Source organism: Nematostella vectensis, chromosome 14 (assembly GCF_932526225.1).
Source record: "Nematostella vectensis chromosome 14, jaNemVect1.1, whole genome shotgun sequence".
Lineage (NCBI taxonomy): Eukaryota > Metazoa > Cnidaria > Anthozoa > Actiniaria > Edwardsiidae > Nematostella > Nematostella vectensis.
This window is the reverse complement of record NC_064047.1, coordinates 5,786,893-5,802,240: the sequence shown is the minus strand read 5'-3', so window position 1 is coordinate 5,802,240 and position 15,348 is coordinate 5,786,893. Positions and strand designations below refer to the sequence as shown.

General features: G+C 41.4%; 3 protein-coding genes across 3 annotated transcripts; 1 reads left to right on the top strand and 2 right to left on the bottom strand.

The window, feature by feature from the left end:
- Positions 1-104: 104 nt before the first annotated feature.
- On the bottom strand, positions 105-13,791 carry LOC5513889 (acetylcholine receptor subunit alpha-type acr-16). The gene is made up of 9 exons (XM_001634085.3): positions 13,514-13,791; positions 12,871-13,022; positions 5,108-5,152; positions 4,336-4,445; positions 3,785-3,929; positions 2,960-3,215; positions 2,424-2,596; positions 1,664-1,855; positions 105-836 (listed from the first exon to the last, which is right to left on the bottom strand). Exons 1-9 carry the CDS (start codon positions 13,581-13,583, stop codon positions 258-260), a joined length of 1,722 nt encoding a protein of 573 aa, XP_001634135.3. The 5' UTR covers positions 13,584-13,791; the 3' UTR covers positions 105-257.
- LOC125559844 lies at positions 6,182-8,930 on the top strand. Its single transcript, XM_048721845.1, has 2 exons — positions 6,182-7,020; positions 7,670-8,930. Exons 1-2 carry the CDS (start codon positions 6,645-6,647, stop codon positions 8,083-8,085), a joined length of 792 nt encoding a protein of 263 aa, XP_048577802.1. The 5' UTR covers positions 6,182-6,644; the 3' UTR covers positions 8,086-8,930.
- Positions 9,356-10,952, bottom strand: LOC125559843 (golgin subfamily A member 6-like protein 22). The gene is made up of 2 exons (XM_048721844.1): positions 10,775-10,952; positions 9,356-10,287 (listed from the first exon to the last, which is right to left on the bottom strand). Exons 1-2 carry the CDS (start codon positions 10,874-10,876, stop codon positions 9,544-9,546), a joined length of 846 nt encoding a protein of 281 aa, XP_048577801.1. The 5' UTR covers positions 10,877-10,952; the 3' UTR covers positions 9,356-9,543.
- Positions 13,792-15,348: the final 1,557 nt, after the last annotated feature.

Here is a 15,348-nt window from a genome sequence, read left to right as displayed (position 1 = left end):
CTAAGGGGGGGGGGGGGGTCTCTTCTATTAGTATACTAAGGGGGAGGGGGTTCTCTTCTATTAGTATCCTGAGGGGGAGGGGGGGTCTCTTCTACAGCACTGTATTAGAAAGGATGCGTTTGTATTCTCCATATGAATCAAAAGCCATCAGGTGATTTCCTCGCCTAATTCCTCAAGTAATCATCACTTGATTGATCGTATTCACGACAGGAATAAGACGTGAAAGTTGGAAAATTCAAACCAAAACAGCCTGCTTTTCACGGTCCAGCGTCAGCGTTTGGCTGAAGCGGCTGTAAAGAGTACCTCGGGGCTTGCATGAAGATCACAATTGTCGAGGAAACCATCATCACAAAGAACACCATAAAGAAAAATTTATCGATGATTTCCGCCACTACTTTCCACTCCTCTCTCTTGAGATCTTCTTCTTCTTTGCTTTGAGCGATCTTTACGATCCGACGCAAGTTGTTTGCGATATTTTCCTGTCGGCAGACTAGCATGGAAGTGAGTTTGTCCGTCTCGGAATCGCTTATTGAGCTGGCATCACTCTGGTCGTCAGCATTATGATCAGTGTACTTTATCTCAGGAATGGATTGAATAGACTTTTCAAAGTCGGATGTTTTTGTGACGATATTTCTTGCGTGAAGAAGGTTAGGGCCAGCTGCTTGGTAGGAAGGGTACTCGGCTTGGAAGAAAGACACCTTTCGTTTGACGGTATCCCCCGAGAGTCGTCGCGAGTGGAGGGAGGTTTTGTCGTCGCAGTTGTTGTTATAAAGAGAAGGTTCTTGTCGGCTCATGCGCCTGAAGCCTGCAGTTCGCGCCTTCTCGCGTAGCATTTCCTACAGCAGATAATCATCATCATCATCATCATCATCATCATTATCACCATCACCATCACCATCACCATCACCATCACCATCACCATCACCATCACCATCACCATCACCATCACCATCACCATCACCATCACCATCACCATCACCATCACCATCACCATCACCATCACCATCACCATCACCATCACCATCACCATCACCATCACCATCACCATCACCATCACCATCACCATCACCATCACCATCACCGTCACCGTCACCGTCACCGTCACCGTCACCATCACCATCACCATCACCATCACCATCACCAGCACCATCACCACCAACATCACCGTCATCACCATCATCATCATCACCATCACCATCAGCGTCACTGTCACTGTCACTGTCACCATCACCATCACCGTCATCATCATATCATCATCATCATCATCATCATCATCATCATCATCATCATCATCATCATCATCATCATCATCATCATCATCATCATCATCATCATTGTTATCGCCATCATCATCATCATCATCATCATCATCATCATCATCATCATTGTTATCGCCATCATTATCATTATCATCATCATCCATTCATCATCATTTATTTCTATTCCCATCATTTAAATGATCAAAACCATGATCAGAAGCAGAAGCTCTCAAAGCTACAGGTCGTTCTCAACTCTAAAGATATAGTAGTCAATGTTCGCTGTCGAGTCTCAAGTTCGCTATCGAATCTCAAGTTCGCCGTCGAGTCGAATCTCAAGTTCGCCGTCGAGTTTCAAGTTCGCTGTCGAGTCTCAAGTTCGCCGTCGAGTCTCAAGTTCCCGTTACCTTGTTAACCTCCGCCTCCTCCGCGCATAGCTCGGTCTTGATGGTCTTGATGGCCGGTGGTACCTTGACGCGGGTCAGCTTTGCCAGCCATTTAAGAACCAACAGTCTGACCAGGAAGGGCATTTCCGTGGTGACAGGGTTCATGAAGTAGCATTTGAGAACCAGGCAGGTGGCTACTAGCGCCAGACCAACCTAGTAAGGGATAGTATACAGAGTTCACTATTAGCGCTAGACCAACACAGACGATAGTAGTATACACAAATCACTAATAGCGCTCGACTAACCTAATACACGATAATATTCCCCCAGTTTTAAAGAAAGACGTTGTCAGTGCAAACTGTTAATGAAAAATGGTTTCAAGACCGTAGAAAAAAAATGTCACGGCGCGTGACAAGGATTTGTTAAGGGGAATTGGCTGCGCAGATTTCATACGAATAAATATTTTAGCTATTTTTCAGTAAGAAATCAATGTGTCTTTGGCGGCCAACAGGCTGTGTCGTCGCCCGTACACCTTCATCAAGGTTGATGTTTTTTTGCCGTCAAACTATCTTTTACATAAAATGAATTTGGTACAGTCAAAGGATTGTAAGGTGTGTATGGTTCCTGATATATTAGAACATTTATTTGTTAATTGCAAAAAAGTTATAGATTCTTTTGTCCTTGCTTTTGAAATGGTGGAGAAACATCCCCTATGGATACATTCCTTTCTCTGATAATAATTAAAAATTATTTAAGAGTAAATATGAATATGAAAAAATACCTCCATCATAGTAAGAGTGTAATACATGCTGATGAGAGGTACCACCTCGGATGTGGGTGGTAGCCAGTCTGCTACTAGCAACATGAACACTGTCATCGCAAGGAGGTTGGTTATGACGAGCGTGATACGCTCCCCGGATTCCGGTGGAAGGAAGAACGATAACAGTGTCAAACCTGGTAAAACATTGCATTGAGATTTCATTTAAATGTCATTAAAACATCGACATCACATTTAAAAAAATATATATTCCGGTGGAAGGAAAAAAGATAGTGTCAAACCTGGTAAAATAAACAGTACATTAAGATTTCATTAAAATGTCATTAAAACATCGACATCGCATATATGTGTGGGGGGTGGACGTCAATCCAGTCCAATCCAATCCAGACCCTGGTGTCCTACTGGGATTCCTTTGGCTAGCGGTGAGACTAGAGATACCACAGGTAACCCGTAACACCAAAGCAAACCGGAATTCCTGTGTCAGGGTTATGAGAAAACAGGATATGATTAGGTTCATGTTATAAAAGATTGATATGTACCTGTTATGAGAAAACAAGGCATGATCAGGTTCATGTAATAAAATATCGTCTTCCGGCGGATGTTCAAGGTGAAGGTCACGTCCGGGTAGGACTGGGGACAACAGACGTAGAAAATTTCGTTCCGCTTGGCCGTGAAGGAGACTAAGTCCCACTGTCCGCTAGGGACATATTTAGACACATCGCCGGATGGGGATTCACTGACAAGATCTAGCCGTTCTCCATCGTACGTCCAGCTCCCGAACTTGAGACTGCAGTGCTGCGAGGGAGAAGGGGCGTGTCATATCAGTCAATCTTGTTTTAAAAACTGTCGTTTTTCTAGCTCGCTCGGCCCTTTTCTTATTAGGCATTACATACCATATTTGGGATCCTGCTTCAATCATTCTTTCGCTTTTTTTATAGCTCTAGAGCCTTGTAAGTCAAGAATTTCCAGATAAACTTGCAAAAATTCTTGTTACTACGATTTTGCTGGCAGCCATATTGGAAATGGAGCCTAGTCCCTAACGTTTTGGAATATCACAGGTCTCCCGCACGCTCGCCCCAGGCTCTTTTAGACCATTTAGAAAAAAGACAGCCATTGATTCTTATGTAAAAGGTTTACGTGACATTTTTGATTGGACAGACAGTTTTGACATCCTCAATTTATATATAAAACAAATTCGTTTAATAAAATGCTGAGTTTGAATAATCCGGCCCCTTTAGTGCTCGTGACAACAAAAGATACAAAGGTATCCCGCCCCCCTTAGTTAATTTTATCCGTGATCGCCTAGAAAGTAGCCACTACACCCCACCCAACCCCTATTACTCCAACAATTGTCCAGAAATTACCTGTTCATCGAAGGGGAAGTATGTGACGTCGATCTTGCATGAGCTCGTGAGAAGGACTGGGGCGAGCCAAATGTTGATTCCATTGAAGAGAAGTTTGATCTGTGTCCCAAATTTATTCAGGGCGCCATCTCCATCGGCATCGGCACTAGAGAATTAGAAAGAGAAATTATTTGCAGGTATCCCGCGTGGCTAGGCGCATGTCATGGGTATCCAGCGTGGCTAGGCGCATGTCGTTACACAGGTATACCGCGTAGCTAGGTGCTTATCCATTATTCACATCTGTTCTGCGTAGCTTGGCGCCGATCACTTGTACACAGGTGTTCTGCGTGGCTAGGTGCATATCACTTGTATACAGGTGCCCCGGGTGTCTAGCGTGGCTAGGTGCATATCACTTGTACACAGGTGTTCCGCGTGGCTAGGTGCATATCACTTGCACACAGGTGTCCCGCGTGGCGAGGTGCATATCACTTGTACAATAGGTGTTCCACGTGGCTGGGCGCACGTCGTTTATACACAGGTATCCCGCGTAGCTAGGCGTATATCTTACTTACTTGTTATAAAGATAGATGTCAGGTACCCAGACTTTGTCAACGTTAACGTTGATTGTGCTAATTCCCCCAAACTCTTTGGGGTCCCAGGTCAAATATTCATTCCTCCACATCTACATTAAAAAGATAGTTAACGATTTATATTTCGTTATCCACAATTCTACTTCACCCTCTACCCTATCCCACCTACTACCCTTACCCCCCTCTTCCCTACTCCACCCTCTACCCTACTCCACCCTCTACCCTACTCCAGCCTCTACCCTACTCTACCCTCTACCCTACTGCACCATCTACCCTGCTCCACGCTCTACCATACTCCACGATCTACACTACTCCAACCCCTACCCTATCCCACCCATTAGCCTACCCCACCCACTACCCTACTCCACGCTCTACCCTACTCCATCCTACCTTCCTCACTAACTCTATCCCACTTACTACCTTACCCCACCTACTTCCCCATCTAACCCCCCCACCCACTACCCTACACACTACCCCATCCCACCTAGTACCCCCACCCCACCCACTACCTTACCCCACCTACTACCATGCCCCACTTTCTACCTCATCTTACCCCACCTCCCCCTATCCCGCCTCACGCCACTACCCCACCCCACCCCACCCCGCAAGCTCTACTGCATATGATTAATAGATAGTTCTGGTTTCGTAAAACCAGTTTTAGGTTGCTAGGAGTTCAGTTTAAGGTATGGAACATTAATCCCCCTGCCCTGTTTTCTTCCACACATTCGAGATCAGCTTCATCAAGGGAACTTACCTGTCTGACCCAGAGACTTGTCTGTAGAAATTGACTCTTCTCCACCTAAAAACGCAAGAGGCGCAATAGGTTTAAAAATAGATCATTCATTCGCTGAATTTAACTATAATTGGCCGTGCGGTGATTTAGAAGGGAGAACAATCTCCGGGCATATTTTTTTTCAAGGAATCCTTGTCATCAACACTTTCGTTCTATTTTCACATTGGGTGACAAATCCAAAGAAATCTTGAAATCCATCAAAATCAGGCGCGTATTTAGGGAGCGATCATCCTAGCTTTATTTGGCAAAGATTTAAAAGAATAACGATTAAACCCCTGTCTGGAAATAACAGGAAATTAAAGATAAACACCTGCAGCGGCTTATACCAGTAAATCGCATTTGTACTGGGATTCTTCCGGTGGTTTCAAGTACTTTTATCGCGCTGTGTAGAAGAGTGGTCAAGAATTAACCAGGCGAGTACCTAGAGTGGAAAGGGGGGGGGCATTTTCATGTTTTTGTTAATGATGTTTATTTCGTCACTCTACTAGCGATGAAAGGACTTTATTGTCGAAAGTTAGCCATAAAAAAGGTGGACTCAACTGTCAAGAACTTCAATATTTCATCGTAAGGCGGCGCTAAGCAAAGTATCATGTCTAAGTGTATCGCCTTTTTAGCCTGCAAAAACAACTTGGCCAAAAATATGCTTGATGCTCCTACAAACGGGCCGGAATTTCTGATGTTGCAATTAACTCCTGCGCAAAATCAATAATGGGAGGTGACGTGAACTTTTTAGTGCGCTTCAAGAGAGCATGGGGATTTCTCTCGAGTTACATGCTGTGGAACTGTGATGCCCTAATGCGCTGTGTATTTGTAATCATATTACAGGCATATTTGGGAAAGGTTTAAATGCGCCACAGCAATGCTTGTGCTTTTGTACACCAAGCTAGAAGTGAGCTGGGAGGATCGTCAACGGCAACGCGGACGCCGAGGGCAGAAAACAATTGAGAATTCAAAGATCCAGACGTGAAATGTACTCTGAAATGGATGACGACCGATGTTGGCTCGCTGCAGTTTTCAATAGAGACCTTTAGATCCGTGGACCAGGTCCACGACCAGGACGAGTTTTGGCCGCGCGCGCACTGGTACTACAGACTAGTCCTCGGCCTGGTTGTCGTCAAATTGCAACATTTAGATAGTAAACAAACCGTCGGAATGCAATTTTATTAAGTTTGTTCATAGTTTGGCCATGTTTGAGCCATGTTCTCCAAGAAAAACATTCTAACATCTTCAATTATGCTATACCTCGACGATTTTTTGGAGGAGGAAGATGTCATTCGAGTTATCTTGGAGCAAAATCGGAAAAATCCTGCCATTCCTCACGAGAATTACAGTCGGATCGAGGAGACACTCGGTGATATGTCTGAGGCTGAACTAAAGGCTGAGTTTAGGTTCGGTCGTGGCGAAATTGACCTGCTTCTCGAAGCTCTTCAAATCCCGGAGTCATTCAAGTGCATCAATGGAACTGTTTCTTCTGGTTTAGAAGGACTATTGACTATTGATGTTTTTGAGGAGGTTTGCATACCCTTGCAGACTCGGTGATATGATCCCACGGTTTGGTCGCTCTATTCCTGAGCTTAGCCTCATTTTATCAGAGGTCACCGATTTTATTGTGAATACACATGGTCATCTGCTACTTGACTTGAATCAACCCTGGTTACAGCCATTCCAATTGGAGTCGTTTGCTCGGGCAATCAGCCGAAAAGGTGCTGCGCTGGACAACTGTTGGGGTTTTGTTGATGGCACTGTAAGACCCATCTGCCGTCCAGGGGAGCACCAAAGAATAATGTATAATGGCCACAAAAGAGTTCATGGTATTAAATTCCAGTCCGTGGTGGCGCCAAATGGCCTAATAGCCAACCTGTTTGGTCCAGTCGGTAAGTGCTTTTTTATTGTTTGACCCACTGGATCACTTGAAGATCCCCATACATGTACTATAGTTTCTTTCATAAAATATTTTGAAAGTCTTTATTAATGTCAATGTTAAAATTGGTTACATTAGATTTTGCATTATTTTTAATCTAGAAATTTGATGTTGCGACCCCATGATTTGTGCAGGTTTTCTAATTGGCTGTTTGAAAATATTTTGACTTACCTAGTAACAATACTGTAAACAGTGCCCCACAGTGCATAGCATGTACATACTACTACTATAAAAGAGAGCTTATTTTACAGCCATTCATTTTTCACACTATGTAATTTCTCTTTCACATATACTTGGTCTGAGTCTCTATCTGTTACATTGCAAATGAACTTATCTTTGTGCGCCAACCATAGTTTGTTAGTACTGTGTACTATTAGGAACTTTTTTTCTTCCTTTTTTTGCACATAAAAAGACATGTGTATTGAAGAACTAACATACTTTTTCACATTTCCAGTACAAGACTTAGAATTTCACAATATTCTCATTCGTAAAAATATTATTCTCCCTCTACAACAACATGCTTATGTTTTAGAATGCCACAGCTAAATATAAAATTGTTTCACAATGAATTTAACAAATGTTAAATTTTCTTACACATACAGAGGGAAAGAGGCATGATGCGAGGATGCTACAGATGTCAGGGTTACTGCACCAACTTCAGCAATACTCTGTTGATCAAGCACGGCAGCCACTTTGCATCTATGGGGATCCTGTTTACCCTCTCAGAGTTCAGCTACAGGCACCATACAAACATGCTCACCTCACAGCCGACCAAGAGGCCTTCAATTCTTCAATGAGCAAAGTTCGATCGGCTGTTGAGTGGGTGTTTGGGGACATTGTCTCTTATTTTGCCTTTCTGGATTTCAAAAAGAATCTCAAGATGGGACTTAGTCCAGTTGGTACAATGTATGCTGCCTGTGCTCTTCTACGGAATGCTCATACATGTTTATACAGCTCTATGTCTAGCTCTTTTTTTGACCTAGAGCCACCTACTATTCAAGAGTACTTTCAAGTTTAATGAAAATAATTATATTGTATTGTCAAAATTTTGGTCCCTGCTCATCCCCTGCTACTCTGGTAGCAAAGGTTTCTTTGGGCTATTCCATTTTTGTTCCCCTCATATCAAAGAGCCAGAAAGAGTCTTTTATTTTGACTCTGGATTTCCTTAGGGGTCTTCAGTTTTGAACCTGGTTTTCCACAGGGGGCTTTGATTTCGACTATAGATTTCTATATGTTTGCTAGAGTCTTGATTAGCAATAGGGTGCATAAATTTATCTGACATTTCCACAAGGGTAACATGAGAGATTCTAGATTTCCACTGTGGTAGAGCAAAGTTCCTCGATTGGGGGATTACAAATTTTAAATGGAATATGGCACTTTCTGTCAGTCTTTTATTAGCTAGCTGCTAGTTTCTGTTTTTAATTCTATCCAAAGCTCATTGGGCTTAAAAGTGCTAGTTTCTATTTTTTTGTTATTTGTCGAATATGAAGGAGCCAATTATATTAATTATACGAGGCTTGTTAAGACAGATTCTTTTAGTGTTTAAAGCAACTTGTGGCAAAAAATCTGGTTACTTAGAAAGTACCAAACCTATTGGCTTTATTTGGCAACTTTTGAAAGGTTTGCATATAAAAAGAAACTTTTGTTTCCTTGATGGCAGCCTAGGAAAATCAATTCCTTTAGGTGGTGAACTTTAATTTTTCGGCTTCCATGAATATTTCTTGGGAGGACTAACCAAAGTAAATGCTGACCTATAGTTCTTTCAAAGTAAATTAAAACTAAGCCAGGGGGTTGTCAACGTTCGAGTATATAGATTTTTGATTGCTACAGGTATTCTATAAAATAAAACACTTTTAGATTCTTGTGGAGTGAGAGAGTTGATACTTGCTTGATACATGCCTCTCAAAACCCTCAGATGATAGAGTACAGGCCACATGCTACCTGTATGCAAGTATTTTCACCTCTATCCCATGTCCAGAGCTGAAGTGGGCACTACACAAGAGGGTGGCTATCTTGAAAAGTATCTGGCCTTATATCCATCTTTTAAGTGATTTCATAAATTATGTATTCATATCCCTCACATGGAAGAGATGCAAGTCACAAATACAGTTTGAATGGGTTTAATTGATTTTTCTACCCCCCCCCCCTCCCCTGTATTTTCTAAAGCCTTTTCTGTTGAGGAGGTGTGGATTTTTCCTGGGAACAGATGCCACATGGAATTTGACTGCTTTTGTTGTCTGTTGTTGAACAAACACAACTTTGACCCATGAATAATAAATGTAGCCCACTTTGTAGAAAATATGATTTAACTTTATTTTCCAAAGAATCTACTCTATAAAGAGTTTGGCACCAAGCAGATTGCTGAAGTGTTCAGTAGAGAAGTACTTGAACTCTGCTATAAAATGTCAGCAATTGACTATCAATATAATTTATAAAAGAAACATTAAAAAAACATGACATTATTGCAGAGATGCTGTTAACAATAGTAGGTCTTTGCATTTTTAACAGCATTCAGCATCTCTGTTAGGACATTCATCATGGCCATATTCATGGCTTGTTGTTGCTGTTGCTGTTGCATATGCATCTGCTGTGCCTGTTGTTGCTGCTGGAGCAGGAAGCCATGGAAATGCTGCTGTTGCTTTAATTCATTTTCTCTGATTTCCAGCTCTCTTGCCCTCTCCTGACTACGTACTGCTATGCTCTGCTCCATTAATTGCACCAAACTTTGCTGTGTCTTTCTCTTTGGTTGGTCTTCTTCGCCCTTGTCTTCGCCACTCTCTTTTCTCTTCTTGGTTGCACTTAATCTCTCTGTTGCCTTCTTCCTCATATCTTCTGCCATAACCTTCTCGTCATCCACCCTCTCTTTCCTTTCCCTTTCCCAGTCCTCTATAAGCTCGTTGTAGTCTGTAAGCATCTGGTGCTTTTCATCGTACATCACCTCTCCCCCACTGTCTCTCTTCTCCTTCTTCTCTTTTTTTAAAAAGTCTTCATGCAGACTATTAAACCTCTTTCTCACCGACCTTTGAGTGACCTTAAACCCATGGTTTTCTTTTAAATTGAGGGCGATTTTGTCCCACTTCTGTCCTCTCTCTTTTGATGCGTAAGGATGCTTGTGAGGCTCCTCCGCAATAACCTCTTTCAGAAGTGAGACATCGCTGTCAAATTTCCATATAAAGAGCTCTCTTTTTTCCGCCACTTTTTTATCCTCAGACATTTTGTACTGTAAAAAATCAAGATTGAGTCTATTAAGCGTCTGAATTTAGTCAATTACAGAAAATTACGAGTACTTAGGCTTATAGTAAAAAAGATGAAGTTTGTTTACATTGCAGTGTTACGGTGGCAAATGCTCACTGTTATCAAACATGTTGGGAACAATAAAAACGAAAAATGTGGGCGTGAAAAAAACTTAAGCGAAACTTTCAGCCCTTAGTTAGCCCTCCAAATATATATTTTCTGAAAATGATCGTTAGGGTAACTGAATTATGCAAATTTTATCGTAAATGAAGAATCAAAACAATACGAGAAAAGCAACAAAGGGAAGACCGCGAAGTTTCAGCCGCTTTATTTGTATCTCAAAAAACGATAGATATGCATCTTCTTTTTACAGAGTTGCTTGAATTCTTTATCACATTTACCTTTCACAACACTGTCAATATTTCCTATAGACTTTTGATGAACAGAATGATTTGCAAAAATAAAAAACATACCTTGAACAAACTGGTCCCGTGAGTACCACTTTGCTGTGTAAACTTGTCGTCGCCCACTCGAGGGCGACCAGTTTTGACAGTAGCGTGACCGTGACAGGCCATCTGCGCATGCGCACACAACGCGCGAGCTAAAACTCGTCCTGGTCGTGGACCTGGTTCTCGGATCTAAAGGTCTCTAATATCTGCTAACATTCAACCACGGTTTCAAATAGCTAGATCGCCTTCTGGCTTCCGTCATTCAAAATCCTTGAAGCGTTTTCATTGGCCAGCACTGAAATGGTTTCAAATCACGCCACCTCTACGCAAGGCGCTGACCAATAAAAATGTAATTTCGTTAGTTTGGATGACAGAAGCCAGAAAGCAGGTTGAAATTGTTGACGAGGGTTTGTAGAGTTTTTAAAATCGCAGTAAGGAAGTTTCATCATAACAAGGAAATCGAAAGGAAAGGTTTTGGCCATTTGACCCGTATGTTTTTGACTTCTAGATTTTTCTTTATGAAAAGCTAAAGGAGGGGTATTGATTTCTACTTCATTGCTAAGTTACAAAAAGCATTTTTAAGATATTTTACAGATATCAAGCCGATTTGTGTTTTATTATTTTTCATGTAATCTTGATGTCGCGAGTAGTTGTAGGTGTGTTTCTTGTAGCGAAAAGTAACTATTTTTACCAGTGCTTGGGATGAATCAGTACTTCAAGATGGTGAATTTGAGAGTGATATGCATGCAGTCTAAGTAATTGTACGTCAGGCTAACAAGGGGTTATGGCGACGTGCTGGGGCTAGGATTATATCAGTTCTAGTCTTCAAAGCCAAATCAAAACAGGATGAAGTATAGAGATGGCAACCTTTTCAGAGAAGCAAACGATTCTCTTTTCGGCTAATATTTTCATGGAAAAAAGAGAAACACGAAACGAAAAAAAACAACAACGAAAACAGGACCTTTTAAACTTAAAATTTTCAGTAGCTTTCAGTAGCTTAGTTGTATAAGTAAACTAGGCATATCTAGTAATTATTCCGTGTGCCAGTAAAATACTACGTCATCGGTGGCAATTTGTAAAAAATACAAAGTACAAAAAAGCCATTAAACGTGTTATTATATTTCTCCGCCTACTAAACCGGGAATGACATACTAAATTATCGTGACGACAACCTTTTTTACTTCTTTTTATAAGTAAAGTTAGAAGAGAAATTTAAGCGGCGGTTTTTTTTGGTTGCCTTGAAGTCAAGTGTGTTGTTAGGGTTTCCCGCTGAATTTGCCTCGTCTACGAAATACATCTCACTAGACGCAATTATAAATAAAATAAACACCAACTAACTTTATACAAGATTATTTTCAAGAAGTCTTCCCCGAAAAAGACACGTCTCAAAAAGGAAAAATGGTTAATTTTAGGCTTTCGCAATTTTCAACTGAAAACATATTTGACTCTTTGAGCGAAAGGCGAGTGCTTCAGAAGATGTCGACACAAAAAGACCATGAAAGAGATACTATCTTCAACAATTAACTTAGATTTCAATAAAGATTTGATCTTTTGGCAACCTTGAACATCCCAACGTCCAAGTTGTGGTTTAATGTTAAAGTAGATGATACGGAAATATGTGCACAATTCGAGACCCCGACATTTCTTGCGCCGAAAGGTGCTTTGAAGATAAGTGTTTCTATCTCGAGGCATGAAGCCTCACTCAAACACGAGCAGAAGCGACAAGAGTGTTTTCATGTTACATTGAGAAGTATGAAGCTTTTAAGCACTTAAAAGTAGGTATTATCGCTAAGTCAAGTTGTAGGCGCACATTAAATCGACCGAAAGATTCGGCTGTTTTGAAATATATAACGTTTGGTTGAGACACACATCAAAACTGATTGTAACAAAGATGGTTTCGATAAAGTATGGTCTTCTGAATAAAAACTGATTCGCCTAATAATAAAGCTTCAAAAAGTCTAAAATGCTTTCAAAACTCTGGTAAAATTATCTTTCAAGTTTTCGTTTATAGCAATCAAATCAAATCAGAATAAAGCTTTCTTTATTAATAACAATATGCAATAGAACACAGCTATAAATTAGAATTTGAATATCTATAAAGAATATCTATAAAAACTCACCAGGCTAGCGATTTGGTGAAGCGTCAACCCCAGACGGACAGTCAAGGCGCGGGATTTATTAACCACGGGTCTCAGATGCTTGTTGTAATTTTCAAATAAAAACATGTGTAGTCTTGCTTCTTCATTATTATCGACGATTATCGATCTTGTCCCTTAAACAGGAACACATGAATAAGCATTTGACAAGAATTCCTTTGTGCTAATTATGCGCTTTATCGCGATACTTGTTGCGGTTCATTATGCCGCGGTTGTTTTCGTACACACGTAACAATCTACCAACATTTAGTCTCGCTAAATGTTACTCCAACAACTGCTGCATCTTCGTGTTGCAAGCAAGAGATCGCTTGCGCTTGCAACGAAGTACCGTGCTGCGAAAAACGCGATTAAAATGCTTGTAAAAGGATCGCCTCATAAAAGATTAATCGTTGAAGGTCATTTCCTGCGCTTGAGATTTTTCTTTTTCTTTTTTGCTTTTACAAAACTGCAGATAGATGTTGCGGTTGTATTTTTTTAGGCAAACGCATACTTGAACGCTATAACATGGTCTAGTAATCCGATTACCCTCAAGTATTTTTCCCCTAAAACTTCTTCACACACGAGGTTGGACAAAGCTCCCCAGGATAATCCTAACCACTGCACTCACCTTCAAGTCCCGTTGACAAAACTGCAACTACAGTTATCGTTAGTAAGATCCTCGGGAACATTTGAGCCATTTTTAGATTCCAACACCACAATATCGCGTTATGTTCAGTTCAGATTGAGTGAGGAGGAGGGTTAAATCGCATTTTACAGCGATGTCATGTATCTTTATCTCCCTAAGGCTATCATGTGACATGAGCCGAAAATGAGCGCTTCGCTAATTACGTCGTGCGCTGGGATAAATTCTCTAAGGAAGAAGTTGTCTGGTGTTAAATATTGTTGTGAGTGTGAGAGGCAGGCGTGCCAGTTGCTTTTATTGACACACTTGACTAAAAGGTCACAGCATTACCCAACTACAAGGTTCCCTGAATACCTCCACCCTTCCCCCACCCACCAAATTCAATTGAATTTAGAGTGCTTGAAATTGGCGGTGTATTTACGGTTCAACTGCTCGCATGCTTGAATTGCCAATTCTGTAACCGTTTGCACCCCGTATTTCTAATTGCAGTGGTGGCCACTAAAGGGTTACTTGCGGCTGTCACTGTGTAATATCGGCTGACTGTGTACTTAGTGAAGTCTAAGCCGTGAAGAGGGCGATGATTGGTTCAGGAGATATCGACCACTTTCTTGTATGGCTAACATCAAATTATTTCTGGCAAAATAAAGACATAAGCATTTGTCCCTCCGATCTAATTTATATTAGCCCCTTTAAGGAAGGCCAAGAATATCGTAATCAGTTCACTCCTCCCCACCCCACCCCCCCCCCCCTACCACTTAGCTGCGAGAGTTCGCACCAGCCCCTCTCCTCTGTCGCCAAAACATGATTCTTTAATTTAAGAATCACCAAATTCTCACCAAATATTTACCTGACACCTATCTGGGCATCTTTTCCAGATAAGAAAAGTAAAGTGTTAATCCTAGCTTAGTTAGTACAGGTTTAACGATAACAACTTCTGTCTGGAAATAACAGGAAATCAAAGATAAACACCTGTAGCTTCTTATACCAGTAAATCGCATTAATACTGGCATTCGTCCGGTGGTTTAGAGTACTTTAACCCTCGGTGGGATAGAAGATTGTGAAAGAATTATCAAAATGACGTTCGACACATAAAACTATAATGGAATTCTTAGTACCAGTTGCGATCACATGGACCATCAATCATGTAATCATCTCTCTCTCTCTCTCTCTCTCTCTCTCTCTCTCTCTCTCTCTCTCTCTCTCTCTCTCTCTCTCTCTCTCTCTCTCTCTCTCTAAAAAAAAAAAAAAAAAGACCGAGGGGGGACGGGGGGAGGGGGGGGGGGGTGTGCTTTTTAAAAGAAAATCTTGGGGAATCTGTTGATATATGGTTCTATTAAATTTTCATTTTTTTAGGCTCTCTAAGCTGGTCGTTCGGGTGAAGACGGCGCCATCTTGGATTTTCATGATCGTGCCCAGAGAAACGAAATTATCTTCACCTCTGGATGTTATCACGGGATCATTTTTATGACGGAGCATGTGTGCGTTGCGCTCCAGGCTAAATCGTGACTATTTGCGCACCAATCCCTTATCAAGTTCGACCAGCTTGGCACCGACACATGGAAAAAAAATCATGTTTTTTTACCTGCAAGCGAGCTTGTTCTGTCTATTAACCCTGACCGGGCTGTTAACAGGTTAACCTATGTTTTTCTGATGCACTGCACATTGAAATACATGATGGGCAAAATAGCAAGAACAGGCTAGGAGATTAGGGAGGGGGTGGGGGAACAATATATACAACATACAGAAAGCACATGAACAAATGTTCGGTATTTCAAGCAGACCTTTTTACCCGCTTGTCTTGTTGTAGTGCACACACGCCC

Excerpts from the sequence above, each read along its gene's own strand:
- LOC125559844 (XM_048721845.1), top strand. The coding sequence starts at position 6,645 with ATGTTTTTGAGGAGGTTTGCATACCCTTGCAGACTCGGTGATATGATC. Across the intron at positions 7,021-7,669 it reads CAACCTGTTTGGTCCAGTCG|AGGGAAAGAGGCATGATGCG; the intron begins GTAAGTGCTTTT and ends TTACACATACAG.
- LOC125559843 (XM_048721844.1), bottom strand. The coding sequence starts at position 10,876 with ATGGCCTGTCACGGTCACGCTACTGTCAAAACTGGTCGCCCTCGAGTG. Across the intron at positions 10,288-10,774 it reads ACGGGACCAGTTTGTTCAAG|TACAAAATGTCTGAGGATAA; the intron begins GTATGTTTTTTA and ends GATTTTTTACAG.
- LOC5513889 (XM_001634085.3), bottom strand. The coding sequence starts at position 13,583 with ATGGCTCAAATGTTCCCGAGGATCTTACTAACGATAACTGTAGTTGCA. Across the intron at positions 4,446-5,107 it reads CAAGTCTCTGGGTCAGACAG|ATGTGGAGGAATGAATATTT; the intron begins GTAAGTTCCCTT and ends TTTTTAATGTAG. Across the intron at positions 2,597-2,959 it reads GCCTTGTTTTCTCATAACAG|GTTTGACACTGTTATCGTTC; the intron begins GTACATATCAAT and ends ATGTTTTACCAG.